The 19,550-nt window shown below is 39.8% G+C and overlaps 1 protein-coding gene across 1 annotated transcript in view; it reads left to right on the forward strand.

Annotated features, from left to right (window-relative positions):
* Positions 1-229: 229 nt before the first annotated feature.
* Positions 230-19,550, forward strand: part of FAM160B1 (family with sequence similarity 160 member B1) — a 35,873-nt gene continuing 16,552 nt past the window's right edge. Inside the window, exons 1-6 of the mRNA XM_029245819.1 lie at positions 230-447; positions 7,759-7,837; positions 12,179-12,348; positions 14,055-14,159; positions 14,600-14,722; positions 19,247-19,540. Of these exons, the coding sequence (XP_029101652.1) occupies positions 403-447; positions 7,759-7,837; positions 12,179-12,348; positions 14,055-14,159; positions 14,600-14,722; positions 19,247-19,540 (816 nt within the window). The 5' untranslated portion in view covers positions 230-402. The remainder of the gene's footprint in view (positions 448-7,758; positions 7,838-12,178; positions 12,349-14,054; positions 14,160-14,599; positions 14,723-19,246; positions 19,541-19,550) is intronic.

Below are 19,550 nucleotides of genomic sequence, written 5' to 3' on the forward strand. Positions count from 1 at the left end.
GCGCCCCACCCCCGGGCCGCGGCGGCGCCCCCTGCAGGCCGCGGCGGGCAGAGTGGGCGGAAGGAACCCGAGCCGAGCTGCCACCGTGTCCGAGCGGGAGCTGCCGCCGCCGCCGCCGCCGCCGCCGCCGCCGCCGCCGCCGCCGGAGTGTCGCGGGCCCGGAGTCCGCCTGGAACGCCCTTCTCACCGCCCGCCACGTCGCAGCGCCCGCCGGAGCCGCCTCGCCGCCCGCGCACACCCGAAGCGGCCGGGCCGGGCCCGCCTCGGCCCTCTGCTCGTCCTCCCCGCCCCGCACCGGCCTTCACTCTGGAGCGGCCCCGGCAGCCGCAGCAGGGGCGGCGGCGGCGGATCGAGGAGCTCTCCAGGTCGTCCCGGGAGAGGCTGCTACAGTCCCGGGACAGGATGTTCTCCAAGTTCACCTCCATCCTGCAGCACGCCGTGGAGGCGGTAAGGCCTCGGGCTGCGGGCGCACGACAGGCCGGGGATGGCGGCCGGCCTACGCTCCCCCGCCGGCCCCGGGAGAGCCCGGCGGCCTCGGCCTGGCCCTCGGCGTCCCCGGCCCCGCGGAGGGGCGAGGCCCGGGGCGGGCGCCGCGGGGTCGTGCGGGCGCCGCGGGGTCGTGCGGGCGCCGGGGCCTCGGGCCTGGCTCCGAGCGGACCCCCTGCTCTCCTTCCTGCTCCGGGCCGGCGTGGAGCCCTTTCCTTCGCTCAGGAGGGTGGGCGGGGGTCCCCGGCAGGACCGGCCCCCCGGCCAGGGTCGGGGGTCGCCCGATTCCTCCGGTGGGGACAGGGGAGTCGGGGAGCACCTGACAGGGCCACAGGGCTCTCCCCCGGACTCCCTGGCCGTTAACCTCAAGTGGTCAGCGTTGACCAAGACAAAAGAAACGGCCTAACACTGCTTGGGTTTGTTTTGTTTTGGGGGGTGGGGAGGCAGGAAGGGGTGCTCTTGCCGGGGGCGCGGCTCTGGCGAGGAAGCAGCCCACCCGACCCGGTTTCGTAGTCTGGCCAGCTCTTGCTTCACAGGCCTTGCGGCCGAACTCAGCTGGACCTTACTGATTGATGTGAAATAGGCGTTTGGAGGGTCTCATCGAGGGCGCTTTAGACAGCTTACAAGCCCTCACACAGCACCGGGACCATCTGTTTCCTTTCTCCTCTTCCTTTCCTGGACGCTCGTCGTTTTTCCTGCAATTGTACCCTCCTTTGAGGATTTTAGACACAAGCATAGGGAGACATTACTCATATATCCTAACACTAATAAAAGAGAAGTAACTAACAGGAAAATGTCTTCCTGCTGTTTCAGTGAAAGGGGTCGAGTTGCTTTACTCTGGTTGTTTTGCTTTACGCTGGCAGAATTGCCCAAATTGAAAAATGCACCCTGTGAAGTTCATAACAAGTGCAGTTTTGCTAGACGTGTTACTTTGCTAGTTTTAAAAATGTCATTCTCTTTCTATGTTCAGTTTGAGTGATACAGCACATTCAAATCTACACAACTTTAAGGAAAAAACAAAACAAAACCCAATTACAATAGCACAGTTTTTATGGCCAAATAAAAATAAAATGGATTTTTAAAACTCAGTAATGGAAACAAAACTTCGGTACAATTTTTAAGTGCTGTGTGGGAAATGTTTAAGAGTCATTTTAGCTCTCCTACAAGTTCTTGAGAAAATGAGTGTATCAAATCAAGCAAGACAGGGTTTTTCATAAATGAAGAGCAGTATTACTCATGAGGGAGATGACCGTTTTAGACTTTAAGGCAACTTTTAATTTTCCTTTCTTGGCTTCTACACAATCAATCTACAGCACCTTATTGTAAGAATTTAACTGAAATTTATAAAAAACAGCGATATTTACATTTTATATTATTCCTTAACTTAAAGTACCAAGAATCATTTAATTTTTAACACTCACTACAGCTAAATACTGAGATAATTGGAAATAAAAGTTTATTACATTATTTATATTCTTTACTAATTCAGGCTGATATTTACAGAAATAAGTAGTTAGAGAAAGAAAGATGGCTTTCATGCTCTCCCAGTAAAGACTCATTTTTGTCCAGAGGCCTGTGTTCTCTGTCTGCGTTATCTTTTTATAAAAGATATGTGTTAGCATCTACCAGATTATCCATGTAAATTGTCTGACTCTGGCTCTGTAATATCCAGGTTCTCTACTTTGCTGAGGTTAGTGAGCAAAAGTTAAGAATGGATTATATTCACCTGGTCTTAGGAGTTAATGCACTGCATTTAGAAAAGTAATGTTTTTATTTGCTTAGCATTAATGTTTTCAGCTGTGATACTTCCCAGTTTACCTTGATAAGAGGTTAAATCTTACGAAAAAATTTTGGCATACTTTTTTTTTTCCCCTTTTAACATTCTCTTGGGAATGAACTCATATGTAATGCTGAATAAGCCACCTTTGTGGTATTTGAAGAATATTTTTTTTTCCTAGCCCAAGATTGGTTTACATTTATTCAGTTCTCTTTCTTTATTTGCTTGACATTTTTTCCTGTGTACTAATCTTACCATTCCTCAGTTTATTTCATTGGCTTTTCTCTGTACTCCTTTTAGTTGGTATGCCCAGTTAGCATTTTCTGATACAGTATTGCAATTATCATAATTATCAGGATTCTGCAGAGATGGGAGATAATCCTATATGCAGATGCTGACGTGACCTTTTTTCAGTTGTGTCATTATGTGAATCTCTAAAATTTTCTCAACCGTTTTGGTATTATTACTTCCTAGGTTTCTTTCTTTCTTTTTTTAAAATTAATTAATTTATTTTCGGTTGCCTCGGGTCTTCGATGCTGCGTGCGGGCTTTCTCTAGTTGCAGCGAGCAGGAGCTACTCTTTGTTGTGGTGCACGGGCTTCTCATTGCCGTGGCTTCTCTTGTTGTGGAGCACGGGCTCTAGGCACGGGGGCTTCAGTAGTTGTGGCGCGTGGGCTCTAGAGCGCGCAGGCTCAGTAATTGTGGCGCACGGGCTTCGTTGCTCCGCAGCGTGTGGGATCATCCTGGACCAGGGATCAAACCCATGTCCCCTGCATTGGCAGGCGGATTCTTACCCACTGTGTCACCAGGGAAGTCCCTCCCTAGGCTTCTTGATTCAATTGGATCAGCCTTCAAATGGTTTTTTAGGGTCAACCAGGTACATATTCATTTAAATGGGGTTTAAGTGTAGAGTTTTCCTTATTGTTTAATTAATGGTTTCTTCACATTTCCTGTTAACTACTTAACAAGGATGAAATACAACTAAGATGTTTTCAAAGATCAGTATTTGAAGATGTGTTATTAAGCTGATAGACTGCATTTTGAATTTAGGAGAGAAATTCACACCTTGATCAAAAACAAAAACTGTAATGTAACTCTTGCCTCCTGTTTCAGAAATGACAGTTTTCCCTCAGCATACAAATGATTGGCCAGTAAGAGTTATGAAATGAATCTGTTCTTTTAGCCAGTTGCCACATGTCACACATCTGAAATCAGGCCTCCCATGTAGTTCTGAGGTGGATTCTTTTAGTACAGCTTCTCCAAAGGATAAATAAAACACCTTCCGTACAATTCAACATTTATTGAGGGCCTTTGTCCATGTGAGGTTATCTGCCAGGGACTAATATCTTTTAAATTCCAGTCAGTTCCATCCTTGAGGGCAGATTTATTCCAAGAGGATAAAGGGCAGTGTCAGGAAAGAAAGTTTCATCTACCTTAACTAATTAATTCAATGGAAGTCATCTTTCAGAATTTGAATGCAACATTTTCTTTTTAAATTATAGTTTGAGTTAATGATGATTGTTGGGACCAGCAATTCCTTAAAAATCTATTCTGCACTAGGAATTAAAACATCAGATGAGGGCTTCCCTGGTGGCGCAGTGGTTGAGAGTCCGCCTGCCGATGCAGGGGACACGGGTTCATGCCCCAGTCCTGGAAGATCCCACATGCCGCAGAGCGGCTGGGCCCATGAGCCATGGCCGCTGAGCCTGCGCGTCCGGCGCCTGTGCTCCGCAACGGGAGAGGCCACAACAGTGAGAGGCCCGCTACCGCAAAAAAACAAAACAAAACAAAAAAAACATCAGATGGAACACATGTAGTGTTTTCTTAAGTGTATTCTTTTCCAACAAGTGATCTTTAACTTTAGTCCTTTAGTCATTCAGTAAATATTTTATGAGCCCACCAAGAAAGCATGGCGCAGTGTGAGTTCACAGTGAGAATACATTGGGAGACAAAACAAAACACTGGTTAAAGTACAAGCAGTGCACAAGAGTGTGGCCTGGCCCCTAGAGCCAGTCAGAGCAGGGCTCCAGGCTTGCCTGTGTCCCTTGCTTTTTCACTAGACAAGTTACTTAGTCTTTGTACATTTCAATTCCTCACTGTAAAATGGAAATAATTGTATCTATCTGATAGAATTGTTGTGAAAATTAGAAAGAGATTGTATATATGAAGTGCTTAATGCAGTGCCTGGCACATAGTAAGTGCTTAATAAGTGTGAATCATTATTATTATTATTATCTGGATGATTGTTCAGCCAGTGAGTTCTATAGGAGGAGGGGAGTAAACACTTAGGGTTGGAGTAGTTGCAAAAGGCTCCCTGGAGGAAGTGAGACTTGAGCTGGTCTTTGGAGAGGCAGAGAAGATAGGATGGGCGTCCGGAAAGTTGCAGCAGAGAAGAAGCATTTTAAAAGATCTGGGCATGGAATGTTCATGATACACGTGAGACTGCAGATGTGGCTTTGAGAACACTCGTTCTCATCTGAGTTATCAATGTAGGTAGGTCCTTCTGTGTGGTAGGCATTTTGGAGAAAGAGAGTCCAGGTTTCTAATTACAAGTAGTGTTTCCTTGGGCAGGTCAGTTAATGACTCAGGGTCTTAGAGTTTATTGTGAGAATTTAAGAGCACATGGTAAGTGTAAACTTTGTAGCACTGTGCCTGGCACATAACTACTCATTAAATGGTAGCAACTGCTGCTAATTCACTCAGTAAACGGTACTGAATGCTTACTATTTGCCATCATTGACTTGGAAACTGGGGATTCAGTGATGAGCAAGATGATATAATCTTTGTAAACTCACTGAGTTTACAATCTAGTGGAGAAGATGGGTAACTCGACAATTACAAACATGGGATAAGGGCTGGGAGAGAGTGAGCAGTCAGTCAGGGAGCGGGTGCCACAAAGTGTTTGGAAAGGACCGTAACCTCGGCAGGAAGTCTGGCAAGACTTCACAGAGAAAGTAATATCCAAGTTAGATATTCAGGTCAGTTTTTGGTCGAGATAGTGATCGATCGCATGAATTTTCAAAAATTTAATCTCTGTATTGTAAGAAGTTAACTCAAATTAGAATCCCCTCATGCTGATTCACACATCTTTTTTTTTTTTTAACCCAGAGCATAAATGTTTTTATGTAATGATAAAGCCTATATTTTGCATGTTATAATTTGAAATGAAAGAGGCAAGTTTACTAGGAAGTTTTACTTCAATAAGAAAATTTATTCATGTTTGAACAAGATTGTTACTAAATTATTAGCAACTTAGAACTGTTTCACTGTCTCCGTAAGTAGGTTTCTTATTTAAAGCAAATTTCTGCAAGAGATTCACAAGTAAGCAACAACATCCTGCTTTGAATTTGACTGTAACAGCAAAGGCCCCGACACAAATCATTTAAGACCTCTGATTTAGTAACTTTCCTTGTAAATAGAGTTAAATCCCGTGGGTGAAATAATGTGGAACAAGGATGCTTTAATTCCATATATGCCCTGGAAATTCCCTTGGAAAAATTTAACAAGTCATAATATTTACACATAAGAAAGTAGGTATATTTTTTGAAACACCAAATTTCATTTGGGTTTGTCCCAATTGTTAATACATAATTAATTAATAATAATTGTTAACACTACATAAAGTTGGTGTGTAAAAAACCAGGCCCAAAAAACAAGAGAAATTTTATGTGTTTTGAGGAAGATTCTAAAAATAAGTAGCTGATTAAAACAGACTTTTTAATCTAAAAATTTCAGGAAGATTATTTTCCCAAGTTAATTCTTTCTTTCCTATTTTCCTTTTTAATTGTTTTCTCAATCTCCTACAAGTTATTTCTTTCCCCATGTTCTTGAAGTATATAATCCCAAAGGTTTTAACTCCTTCGTTACAGATCTTAAAGTCTTTTAAAATTTTTCATAGCATTCTATTTGGAAATGAGATGAATATTTATATTTTCTTAATTCAGTACTCTTCAGAGTGGTACGAATACGCACATATGAAAAAGCTAGCATTAAGATGTTGATGGTTGCTGAAAATTTTTCAGGTCCATTTTTTTCCTAAGTACAGTTCATCTTCTGGATTGAAACACTTAAGACGTCATGACCAGTGTTTATAATTTGCTCAAGAGTTTGGAAATTGTTGTGACAGGGTTTCGAACTTTGAGGTCCCTGCAGGAGACTCCAAGAAATCAAAATGGAACAAGTAGAAGTATAGGAGTGACATGACCTCTTAGGTCATCTGTTTAGATGAATATATGAAAATGGACGATTATGCTGCCATAATTTAGGTTCCCAAAATAGAAACCTATTTGTTCTTTTTTTTTTTAAAATAAATTTACTTATTTTACTTATTTTATTTTTGGCTGTGTTGGGTCTTCTTTGCTGCACGTGGGCTTTCTCTAATTGTGGCAAGCAGGGGCTAATCTTCGTTGCATTGCGCAGGCTTCTCCTTGTGGTGGCTTCTCTTGTTGCGGAGCATAGGCTCTAGACGCATGGGCTTCAGTAGTTGTGGCTCGCAGGCTCTAGAGTGCAGGCTGAGTAGTTGTGGCACACGGGCTTAATTGCTCTGCGGCATGTGGAATCTTCCCGGACCAGGGCTCGAACCCGTGTCCCCTGCATTGGCAGGCAGATTCTTAACCACTGCGCCACCAGGGAAACCCGAAACCTATTTGTTCTTAAGAAAACTGGATCAACTCTGTACTTTCTGACCAGAATTTATTGATGATACTAGGACTGAGAGAGAGTTCTCTCTCTCTTTCTCTCACTCTTTTTAAGGACAAGAAAATGTTTTAGAAGGTACATCAAATCTTTTTCTATCCATTTAACACCCATTTGAAATACTTGTAAATTTGCTATGAGATGGCTGAAGGGATATAATTTTGGTCTTAAAACTTCTGAAATAAATTTCAAAATTAAAATGTAAAACATTTTTGACTTTGTGGAATTTAAATTGGTAGTGTCTTGTTCATGTAGTTATTTTGCTAAAAATATGCACTGCCTAATCTAGGCTTAAAAAGAAAAGATTCACTTCTGTATGTCATTGAAAATCCAGAACAGTTTTAATCTGATTACAGGGTTGACTTTGGTGACTAATTACATAGCAACCTTTTTACTGTCTTGCATTTCAAAGTCCTAGGTACAAAGATCCCTGGTTATCGATAATTCCATTTTACTGATACTTTAGTAATAGAATATTGTGTTGTCATGTAACACTGTTACTTTTGAAGCCATATGTATAGTAACTAGTGTCAGGGGAGGGGAAAAAATACCCAATACTATAATATAATAATAATGCTGATAAATGTGTTTGTCCTCTTTCTTAATAAATCATTTTTACTTTCTTGGATTTGACTCATTTTGTTTCTCTTTGATATTGACATAAAGAATCAAATTAAAGCTCACCCCTTATTCTTATGCTGCTTTTGCATCATTAGTAGACAAATACAGAGTTATACTTAATGGGAAACTTTTAATGCCATTTTCTTAATTGCTGTGGTCTTTTTGTTTGTGTTTGTGTAGCTTGCACCTTCTCTTCCTTTACAAGAAGATTTTGTTTATCACTGGAAGGCAATTACCCATTACTACATAGAGACTTCGGGTAAGAAACAATGCTAATATTAATTAAAAAGAAAATTTGTGAAATGCTAAAATACATTTCAAACTAGTTTTCAAAATTATTTTATATTAAACTTACAAACAGTTTATTTTACTGTTAATTACTCTCATAGATTCATTCAAAAGTATGTCTGTTGAACACCTACTATGTGTAAGCATTGTTCTAGGCACTGGGAAATATAACAATCAAACAGACAAAAATCTGTCCTAGCAGAGCTTATGTATTGATTGGGAGGAAGCGAACAATAAATAGACAAGTATACATAGTGTGCCAGATGATAAGTGCTAAGGAGAAGATGAAGCAGGCTAAAAGGGATAGAGGTGTGTGTTGGAGAGTGGGGATCAGGGGCAGATGGCTCTTTAAGATTAGAGAAAGCCTTGTTGCCCCAGGTGACTGCTGAGCTGAAGTCTGAAGGAGGAGGAAGCAAGCATGGGGGCACCTGGGGGAGAAGTTCCAGGAGAGCGCCCAGCGCACAAACCCTGAAGCTGGAGCGTGCAGCTCTTGGCTTGTACTAGGAACCACAAGGAAGTGTGGCCAGAGCGAGTGGACAAGGAGGGAAATGGGAGGAGGTGACAAAAGACAGGTGAGGGTGCAGATTCACACAAGGCCTTGTAAGCCATTGTAAGGGCTTTGGCTTTTACTCTAAGACGGGAAGCCGTCAGAGGGTTTTGAGCGGAGGTGTAACATAATCTGTTTTAAAGGAATCACTTTGGCTTCTGTGAGAAAATTAGATGGGAAGTATGCAGAGGTGAAGCTGGCAGAACAGTTAGGGGACTATTGCAACGGTCTGAGAGATGGCCGTGGCTCAGACTAGGGTGGAAGCGACTGTCCTCTGGGTATACTTTGAAGAAAGCTTTGTTGGTGCATTGAATATTGGGTATGAGAGTAAGAGTCATGGATAACTCCGAATGTTGGGGCTTAGGCAGTTGGAAAACTAGGAGGGCCGCTCACTGAGAATGGGGAGACTGCTGGAGGAGCAGGTTTGTGAGGCACTGTGGACGTGTTTAGTCTGAGACGTCCATTATATATGCGATTGGATATGTCAAGTAGACAGTCGGAAATAGGAATCTGGAATTTAGGGTAGAGGCCTAACCTAGACGTAGGGAATTGAGACTCATCAGCATGTAGTAGGACTTAAAGCCTTGAGACTGGGTGAGGTTACCCAGGGTTAGCCGAGGATAGACGGAAGAGGGAAAGTGTTCAGGAACGAAGGCCCTGCAACTCAACGTTTAGAGATTGGGAAAATGAGAATGATAGCAAAGGAGATTTTGCTTTTGCCAGTTCGGTAGCAGACAGCCAAGAGAGAATGGTGTCCTAGAAGCTGGAGGAGGAGAGAAGGATCCAAGTGTCAAATGATGTCACGCTGATGAAGGCTGGGAACCGGTCATTGGATTCAGCCATGAGGAGCTCATTAGTGGTCTTGATAAGAGCCCTTTTAATAGCAAGGAAGAGAGAGGAGACCTGATTGGAGGAAGTTTCAGAGAAAATGGACAGAGAGCATATAGAGACAGTGTGTGAAGACTGCTGTCTTGAGGAGTGTTAGTGGAAAGGGGGGCCGAGAAATGGAGCAGCAGCCACGGGGGAGATGTGGCATTGAGGGGGTTTTAAAGTTTTTGTAAAGATGGAACATACTAGAACGATGTAGTAGAGAAGGACAGGTGGGTACGAGAGTCATATGAGATCATCTCTGAGCCATATCCTTAAGTTGGCAAGTGGGGTATGGGATCCTAGTGCCTGAGTGGAGGCTTAGCCTTCATAGACTTGTGGACAGTTCATCCATAAAATTAAGGCAGAAAGAAGAACATATGGGTGTAAAGTCAGGAAAGGGGTAGACATGGTATAGGGAGTCTTTGGAAGTTATTTTCTGGTTGCCTCAATTTTTCTTAGTGACTAGACTGAAGAGTGAGTATGGGGAAATGTGAATAAATTAGGTCAAAGGTTGGCAAAATTTTTCTGTGAAGTGTCAGATAGTAAATATTTTAGGCTTTGTAGTCCATGCAGTCTCTGTCGCAACTATTCAATTCTGCTGTTATCGTGCAAAAGCAGCCATCAACAATAAATAAAAGAATGGCATTCTTTTGTTCCAGTACAACTTTATTAAAACAGATGGCAAGCCTGGGTTTGTCCCATGAGCTGAAGTTTGGCAACCTCTGAAGTAAGGAAATAGAGTAGCCTTGCTACATAGCACTGTGGGCTCCTTTGAGGAATGTATAGGTAAATGCTAGTGGATGTGCAGATTGGACACATGTTTTTTAACTGAAAGGAAACATGAAAAAAAAAATAGTTGATCTGATAAACTGATGGGGTCATAGATAATTCTTCTTTAAAAGAAAGGACTTCTTCATATTTGTATAGTAAGTGAAAATCAGACTATCTATATCTATATATACACACCTTTAAGTGTAAAATATAATTTCTACCTTAATTTGGATGTTTAGACAGCAGATCTACAGAAAAGCTTTTTGAGAGGAGCTGCCTTTTCAAATGACTATTCTTAGCCCTTGTGAAGTTTTCACCCCTCCATGGTCTTAAGGAAATGCTTTACAGGAAAGCCTGTGAGTTCTTGCTTTAAATGATTGTTTTGCAGTCTCGTAGCGAAAACAAGTGTGTACATTACAATAAAGTATGGGACAAAAAGGTGCATCAGGCACAGAGAGAGAAGGAAGAAGGGAGAAATAGGAGGCAGTGTCTGACCTGGGCTTTAAAGGATGAGCAGTAGGTTTTGAGGTAGATAAGGAGGGCAAAGGCATTTCAGGTAGAAGGAATAGCTTATGCAAAGGCACAGGGATCTAAACATGGTTTGGGATGAGAGTGGACAGCAGAAACTAGATCTTCTTGAGAGCTAGGATTTTAATCCTGTCAAGTCGAATTTACAGTTTATTTATTTCTCAAAAAAACAGTCTTTTTGATTATTTTTCTCCATAAATAAGTGTAATCAGACCATGCTTAAATATTCATTCTTTCCTGGAATGTTTATATAAAGTCTGCAGTAGAACAGGTGAAAAAACATTTTTAAAAAGCAGATTTCAAATAAAATTCCACACTATTTTTTATTAGCCCTAGGCTACTCATTTTAGAAGAATATGAAGTAAGACATCATAAGTTAACATTTCTTGAATTCTTACTATGTTCTAAGGCACTGGGCTTGACACAGAGTATTTCGTTGAAATCATACGACAGCACTTGCTGGTGTTGATTAACTCCATTTTATAGATGTTGGTGCTGAGGCTTAAACAGTTTACCCAGGTCATCCAGCTAAAAGTGACAGAGCCAAGATTTGAATTCAAGTTGTCCAACTCCAGGTCTCATGCTCTTAACAACCGTCCCGTACTATATCAAATTTGGTACATATATGTCCTCCTGGGGAACAAGAGTTACTCTTCTCTTTCCATTGTTTTCTCCATAAGGCTTTAGTATTATCGTTTAGTCTGTGTGTGTGTATATATAATACATACATGTGCATATGCACAGACAAAGCTTTAAATCATCAGATACATAGTATACCAGGATTGTGTAGTATAAACTGTAGCAGTACTAAGTAAAGGAGAATAGAGACGTAAATAGAGACGTAAAAAAGAACGTGTCATTCCCTAATATCTTTTGTATTTAGACATTCTATAAAACTTCACATTTTATTGAGAGTAATTTAACCCTTATGTAATAAAGATAAGTTAATAAAACCATGTGTTTTTGATATATAAAAAGTATCCGTGAATTTTTATTTTGAAAAATCAATATTTTATAAGAATTCTCCTGAGAAGCAGCTTTTACTTTGGGAGTAGGTATCTGCTAATGAGAGGAGATGTCAGAAATTTTTAATAGAGGGATTTTCTTTGGGGTCCTCATGTTTTCAAATCTGGAGATGAATTGGGGACAGTAAGTGCATTGTTACAAAGCAGTGTAGCGGTGATCAGAAACAGAACCTGTCCTCTCCTCATATCCTACGTTATTCAGCTTAACATTCACGGCCAACCTGTTTCTATATAAAGAGACCTAAAGTTTAGATCTTCTGAACTGGCTAATTGAAAAAAATTTTTTTTAATTATAAGTGGGTACAAAATTCTGATGTTACTTATATTTTTTCTGATCGTGTTCCCATTCCCCATATAAATGGCTCCTTTTCTGAATTACTTTGCGTGAATATTAGCTTATAGACTATCTTTCAGAATATAGATTGTTTTTGAATAAGTTATAAGCCTCACTTAAGTGTGTGTAGTTCAGATTTTTCTGTTTGAATAGGAACAGGGAAATATAAAGAGTATTTTAGGTGCAAATGTGCAGATAAAAATGTTTGAAAATTTGATGAATGTTTTTATTGTTTAGATGATAAAGCCCCAGTGACAGATACAAATATTCCATCTCATCTGGAACAGATGTTGGTTATCTTGATACAAGAAGAAAGTGAACGGGAATTTGGAGAGACGGGGCCATGTATGGAATATTTACTTCATCACAAGATCTTGGAAACATTATATACCTTAGGGAAAGCTGATGTAAGTTCCTAATCCACGTGACGTTCTTGGGCATGTAATATACGTGTTCATGTCTTAGAGATAAAGAAGCTGCCAAGCACTAAATTTAATTGTAGGGTTGTGTATTAAGTATGGCAGGATTCAAGTGAGTATGTGGAAAAAAAAGAAAATTGTGTGGCCTCTGTGAACATGACTTTGCATAGATATAGCGAAGCTCCCAAATGCTCTAGACAACAACTGGTACTTAGGCTGCTTAGAATTACAGTGTAAACGTTTGTGAAAATAAACTCAAGTGCAGACGCTCAGAATCAAAGGAAATGAGTAGGAACCCAGTGCAAATTGGGTTACAAAAATAGGAAGTATTTTTCATAATCCTGAAAGAAAATGTCACTGATTATTCTGACATTAACTCTACTGATGAGTGGAGCCAGTTTCAAGTAAGTCTCTTTGGTGAATCTTCCTCCTCTTTAAAAACTAGGAGGTGATCATCAAGGGGCCTCCCCCAGCTCTAAAAATCTGTGGTTCTGTTCTGTGAATTTCTGTAATACATGATGTGAAAATCAAACTAGAAAAACCCCAAACTAATAGACATGTTTAAACACCAGATAGAATTATGAAGTAGTATTGAAGACAGTTTCTTTTTAACTAAATCTGTAATACTCCATTTCATTTCTAGGTTAAATTCATTCTATTTATATTTTCTAGGCAACATGTTTGCTCCCTAACATCCTCCGATTCATTCCCCTCCTGCCTTCTTTTTCCTGTTCTGTGGAGAGAGGGGTTATGCAACATTATACTGAACAAATATTAATTGACTTTTGAGCAAATATTAGTAATTATGCTACTAGGAAATTTAGTTTGATATTGGTGATTATAAGTATTGTGTTTCACCTGAATAATTGAAGGTCTTTGCTATCTTAAGATATTATTGTGCTTGAGATTATAGCTTATGCTATTTCCAGATAACGTGTCTATGATGATGTTTTGGAAATACTTCTTTTGTGACTATATTTTAAATCTGAGGCAGAATAAGCAGGTTAACTATAGAACGTATAACCTTGTTAACTCATACTCTCTTAATCTACAACATGAGTAATCGTCAGGTTTACCTACTTTTCAGCAAATATTTAAAACAATTGGCATGTTATCAAAACTTATTTATTAAATATTCATTGCCTATAATAATCATAATGTAAATAATTTTGCAACTAATTTAGAAAAGCGTTGTTAGAATAAATCACAGCAGTTTATACATAGGATTCCTTTATTTACATCGTATGTGTTAGAAGGCTTTATTACTCCTACACGTGTACGATGGAAGGTTATTATTGATTACCTGTCATTAGTGTAAGCGGTAAGATCCTGCCTTTGCTTTGGCTGGGGAGTTTCCTGTTAACCTAGCATTTAGACTATAAACAGGTTGGCATTGCCTGAACCAAACTCCAGTCTCCATGGCACATTATCACCAGGCTATTTGTAATTACATCGGCCTGTGGTCTCATATGCTATATTATAGTCCCAGATGTGATTTTATTTATACAATATCAGTCAGTAATAATATGATGGAGAATTTTATTCTGATAAAGTCATTAACTGGCTAATTGCATTGATTTTTGAAGGTGGACTATATTCACGTACATTGCCTCTCCTATTTTTTAAGCTTTTGAGTAAGTATGTTTGCGTTGTCTGTTTATTTCTTGTTTGCTTTTCTTTTCTCCTACCCCTAGTGTCCTCCGGGGATGAAACAGCAGGTTTTGGTGTTCTATACCAAACTTCTGGGGAAAATCCGGCAGCCACTACTTCCACATATTAACGTGCATAGGCCAGTGCAGGTATTTTGCTCCCTTTACACAAAACTTTCTAGTTTGCTTCTTTTCGTATAGAAATAATTTTATATGGTTTTTCTAAAATAACATGCAAATTAGCAAATACTTGAGCTTTCTTTATGCATGACGATGTATTAAATGCGCTTCATGTCTTTATATTTCTCTTTTAAAATTTTATACATTAATTTTACCATTTACTTATTTCCATGACATCTCAAGGAGAGTTTATTATATAACTCCTTAAGTTTTTAGAGTAGCATATTTGAAAGACCTACTACTAGCAAATGTATTTTGATAGAGGTGATTGTAAATAGTGTTCTTTCTGAAAACTGCAAGGTATTTGCATTATTTGAAAATTTTAAATATCCTGAAGGTAAATGAATGGCTGTTTACATGTTTATAAAAAGTAACCTAAGTTTAAACATTTGTTTTAAATTTTTTGACAGAAATTAATTCGACTGTGTGGTGAAGTCCTTGCAACGCCAACAGAAAATGAAGAAATTCAGTTTCTCTGCATTGTGTGTGCAAAGCTGAAACAAGATCCCTACCTGGTTAATTTTTTTCTGGAGGTATGGTATCCTTCTTGTCAACCTTCAAAGTATGTGTGTATTAAAATTATTATGAGAATTGAATTCTGTGAATAATATTAGGAGGAATTACTTCTTTGGGAATCAGATAGCTTGTTTTACTTCCCAGAATTTTCATTTAAGAGCACTGTCTTATTTTAACCTGAAATCTCCTGAGAAAAACGATTCTCAAAGAATGTGATTGAGCCAGATGTATGGGGCGGTATAGGGGCTGGACAAATACAAAGCCAAGGCTTAGTACAGCTTGAAGGGCAAATCAGGGAGAGAGAAGTCACGGGAATTTCTAAGCTATCATATTTTCAGCCAGGCTTGCTCAAGTGCAGAGTGTGGGTAACTTGACCTGGGGTAAGGATGGTGTGTGCAGATTTGGACATGATGCGAAGCGTCATGAGTTACCTCCCCACCCTCGTGTAGCAGTTGGAATTGCTCTACTATCTTGTACTATCTTTTCATAGCTGTAGTCACCGAATCATAGTTTATGTAAATCAATTGACATTTAGATTTTATTTCCAGTTTTAAATTAGAAAATAACTTTTATGTATTTCCTGCTTTCATTTAATTTTTTTCAGCAGTGAAGTCATTTAGGAATATATTAGAAAAAATGTGTTTTTTTAGTTAAAAAAAAGTTTTTTCTTCTTTTTTTTTGTTTTTTCAGATTGAGGTATAAGTTAGGGTACAATTCAGTCTTTCTGATCCACCATTCTATGGGTTTGACAAACACAGTCGTGTAACCACCAACACAATCAAGATATGCAGTAGCTCCATCATCTTACCATATGTCCTTTCCTGGTCATCCTGTTTCCACCTCTGCCCCAAGCAGTCATTGATCTGTTTTCTGTCCCAAGTTTTCTCTATTCCAGAAAGTCACAAAAATACAATCAGCCTTTTGAGTCTGGCTGTTTTTACTTCATATAACGCATTTGAGCGTCATCCATGAGTTTGGTCCTTTACATTGCTGAGTAGTATTCCACTGTATGGATGTACCACAGTTGTTTATCCATTCACCAGTTGAAGGACTTATGGGTTGTTTCCAGTTTGGGGCAATTATGGATGAGGCCACTGTAAACATTCACAGATTTTTGTATGGATTTAGATTTTCATTTCACTTGAGTAAATACCTCAGAGTAGGATTTCCGTATCATGTAGTAAGTGTATATTTGCAAAACTCGTTCCAAGTGGGTTTTTCATTTTGCATCTCATGGACACTGTATGAGAGTTCTGTTGTTCCGTGTTCTTGTCAGAGTGGGTGTTATCAAGTTTTTTTGTTTTGTTTTTAAAACTTTTAGCCGTTTAATAGATGGGCTCATTTTTAATTCACTTTATTTAATAAGTAATTCAGGATCTTATTCTGCACTCTTATTGGAGGTAGGTAAGCAATGAAGCTGCAAAATTGCATAAATTTAAATTTCTAGGTTAGTGTTAAGGACTATGAATGCCTGATTTTCATGGTATGCATCATATTTTGAAAGTTTGCTTCAACATGGCTGGAATAGCCTTATGATATAAATGTATCAAATATCTTGATTTGGCTAAGTGTGAGATTTTTCTTCTCAAAGTTTTTTACTAAAGTTTTCTTAGATACCTAAGTTACTTTATTTTTTTTTAAATTTTCATTTATTATATTTTGGCTGCATTGGGTCTTCATCACTGCGTGCGGTCTTTCTCTAGTTGTGGCAAGCGGGGGCTACTCTTCGTTGTGGTATGCGGGCTTCTCATCGCGCTGGCTTCTCTTGTTGCGGAGCACAGGCTCTAGGCATGTGGGTGTCAGTAGTTATGGCACACAGGCTCTAGAGTGCAGCCTCAACGGTTGCGGTGCACCCGCTTAGTTGCTCCTGCGGCATGTGGGATCCTCCCGGACCAGGGCTCCAACCCGTGTCCCCCGCATTGGCAGGCGGATTCTTAACCACTGAGCCACCAAGGAAGTCCTGATACCTAAGTTACTTTAGATGCAGTAGATTTTTTTCCAAGCTTAAGCTTTAAGGAGTTTTTCTCAGAATCTCCGAAACTTGTTTCAGAAGTACACAGCCATAGATCAGAAGCAGAGAAAATTTGCAAGCATATGTATGCCTGCCTGTTTTCAGAGGAACATTTACATTTAGACCTCAATACCAAGAACACCTTTCTGATAGTGTCATGACTGCTGTGATGCAGCATGTTTATAGCACATACTTCTCCAAAGCATGAGGTGGTAGGTATCTCCATTTTCTGAACTGATCGGACTACTTATACGCTTTTAATGTCAGTTATTACAATCTCCCTAGCATTAGAGTTATTTACATGCATTTTATTTTTTCTTCCTGGTCAGTAAGCTCCTTGAGGACAGGGACTCTATCTCATTAATCTTTAGGTCCCCACAGCTTCTCTGGTGTCTAGCACAATGCATAGTAACTTTAATTAACTCTTATCGAATGAATGAATCTTTAGAGAAATGCAGCTTTATTACTGGTAAGTAACAGTAATAGAAGTACTTTGCAGTTCTTGAGCATGTATCCCCTGAAATCTAATCTCTGTTCATTTATATCAGCTAATAGATACATTTGCTGTGAATTAAGTGCAGATAGCAGATAAGTTAGAAACATTTTTGCCCTAAAGGAGTTTGTAGTCTGGTGATGAGGGTAAGACTAATGTTCAGATACTGTAATCTAAGGTAGAGTAAGGTGAGTATCATAAGAAAGATACCCCCTAATGCCCCCTAAATGTTCATAGGATGAAGAGATTACATCGGCCCTGGTCATTAGGAAAGGCGGCATGGAAGAGGTTGTCTTTGAAATGAGCCTTGACAGTTGTTTAGATAGGAAGGGGTGAGCATAAGTAAAGGAGTGAAGATATGAAAGTTTGTGGTGTGTTCACATAGTTTAATTAGGCCATGTGGTAAGAAAAGGGCCTAGACAGATAGGTTGGAATTGTCAGAGGCTTTGAATGGCAGGATGAAGAGTTTGTACTTGCTTGCAGAGCTTTTTCAAAATGCAGATTCCTTGGAGGTTCCACCTCCAGATATTCTCATTCTGCAGGTCTAGGTGAGACCCAGGAATCTGCATTTTTATCAAGCCCCACAGAAGACCACAAGGCTACAGTCCTGAGTCACACTTTGAGAAACACTAGGGAGTGAGTGCTGTTCTAGGGTTATTCTTCCTCTTGCCATTCTTATCCCAGATGCCACTCCCAACAATAGTATTAACATTTTAGGCGGAATAAAATATTTTACATTCATAAAGACTATGATATGCAATTGACTTTATAGGAAATACGGAAGTTGTTTGGGATATTCATGGAGTTCCTCAGCATTGTTTTCTTTTAATATATGTGCTCTGAGCTCAATTTCTCAAGAAGATTGGTCTAAACTCTACTTTTAATAGTAATAAAAGTGATTTATAATAACTGTCATATAATTTTGGAAGTAGAACTTTGAGTTCATTCAGCATTTAATGCACTTCTGTGATGGGTGCAACACTCTGATAGGCCCTGCAGAGAAGCGGGTTTATGATGAATTCTAACTTGTGTGAGTGATTTGACTTTTGCTCTTATGTTTAAATGCAAAGCAAGATACTTTTACCTGGAAACTAAAGATTTGCTTCAGTTTAGATTCTTTTTGTGTTTGGGTGTATGTGGTGGGGGGAAGGGTCACAATATTTCAAGCAAATCTTAGTTTTATCCTCAAAAACACGAGTAAGAATGCCCTCAGAGTGCTGATTTATATTTACAGAGCAGAAGTATAAGCAAAAAACAGAAAAATCATCTTAGAAAACTGGTTTTAGAAGAGTCAACATTGGGGCAATGTATTTTTAGTAGCCCAGTGATTAGAAAACAGTTAACTGCAATTGAAACTTCTTGAATCTTTTTTTTCCTCACTAACATCAGTTGTTTTCAGTAGTAGTCAAATAGTTATCGCTAATGTTGTTCATTGTTTATAGTTGGTGTAAAACAGTTGTTTATCGTCGGTGTAAAACAGTTTGTAGATCGTGTTCTGAAGAGTATCAGAAATGCCTATGTAATTTTTTTTTTTAACATCTTTATTGGGGTATAATTGCTTTACAATGGTGTGTTAGTTTCTGCTGTACAACAAAGTGAATCAGCTATACATATACATATATCCCCGTAGCCCCTCCCTCTTGCGTCTCCCTCCCTTCCACCCTCCCTATCCCACCCCTCTAGGTGGTCACAAAGCACCGAGCTGATCTCCCTGTGCTATGAGGCTGCTTCCCACTAGCTATCTATTTTACGTTTGGTAATGTGTATATGTCCATGCCACTCTCTCACTTCGTCCCGGCCTCCCCTTCCCCCTCCCCACGTCCTCAAGTCCATTCTCTACGTCTGAAACACCTGTGTAATTTTAAAATATCTAAAACACAGTTTGTTTAAGTCTGGGTATTTTCATTTGTCACAACACGTATCCATTGCTACAGTGGCTAGATATTGAATGTTAATTATAGAAAAACTCATTAAAATATGATTTCTGTTACATGAGGCTTTTGACGTGAATCTTACAAAACATGTATTCCTTTTCAGAACAAGTTTAAATCACTGGCTTCTAAAGGAGCACCAAATGCAACTTCAGAAGATGTATTAAAAGGCCAAGATTCCTTGTCAACAGACACAGGACAGTCCTGTCGGCCAGAGGAACCGTCTGGTGCTTCTGGAATGGAGCACACAGAGTTAGAAGACGAGCCTCATGCTCAGATGGATGATCTGTCCACAGGCTTGGACAACCTCAGCATCGCTGCACTGCCAGAGGCCACAGTTGTTCGTCCAAACCAGGATTACAACTTAGTGAATTCTTTGTTAAATCTTACTAGAAGTCCTGTGAGTCATC

Source organism: Monodon monoceros, unplaced genomic scaffold (assembly GCF_005190385.1).
Source record: "Monodon monoceros isolate NGI ecotype Baffin Bay Population unplaced genomic scaffold, NGI_Narwhal_1 Super_Scaffold_4, whole genome shotgun sequence".
In the NCBI taxonomy this organism is placed as follows: domain Eukaryota; kingdom Metazoa; phylum Chordata; class Mammalia; order Artiodactyla; family Monodontidae; genus Monodon; species Monodon monoceros.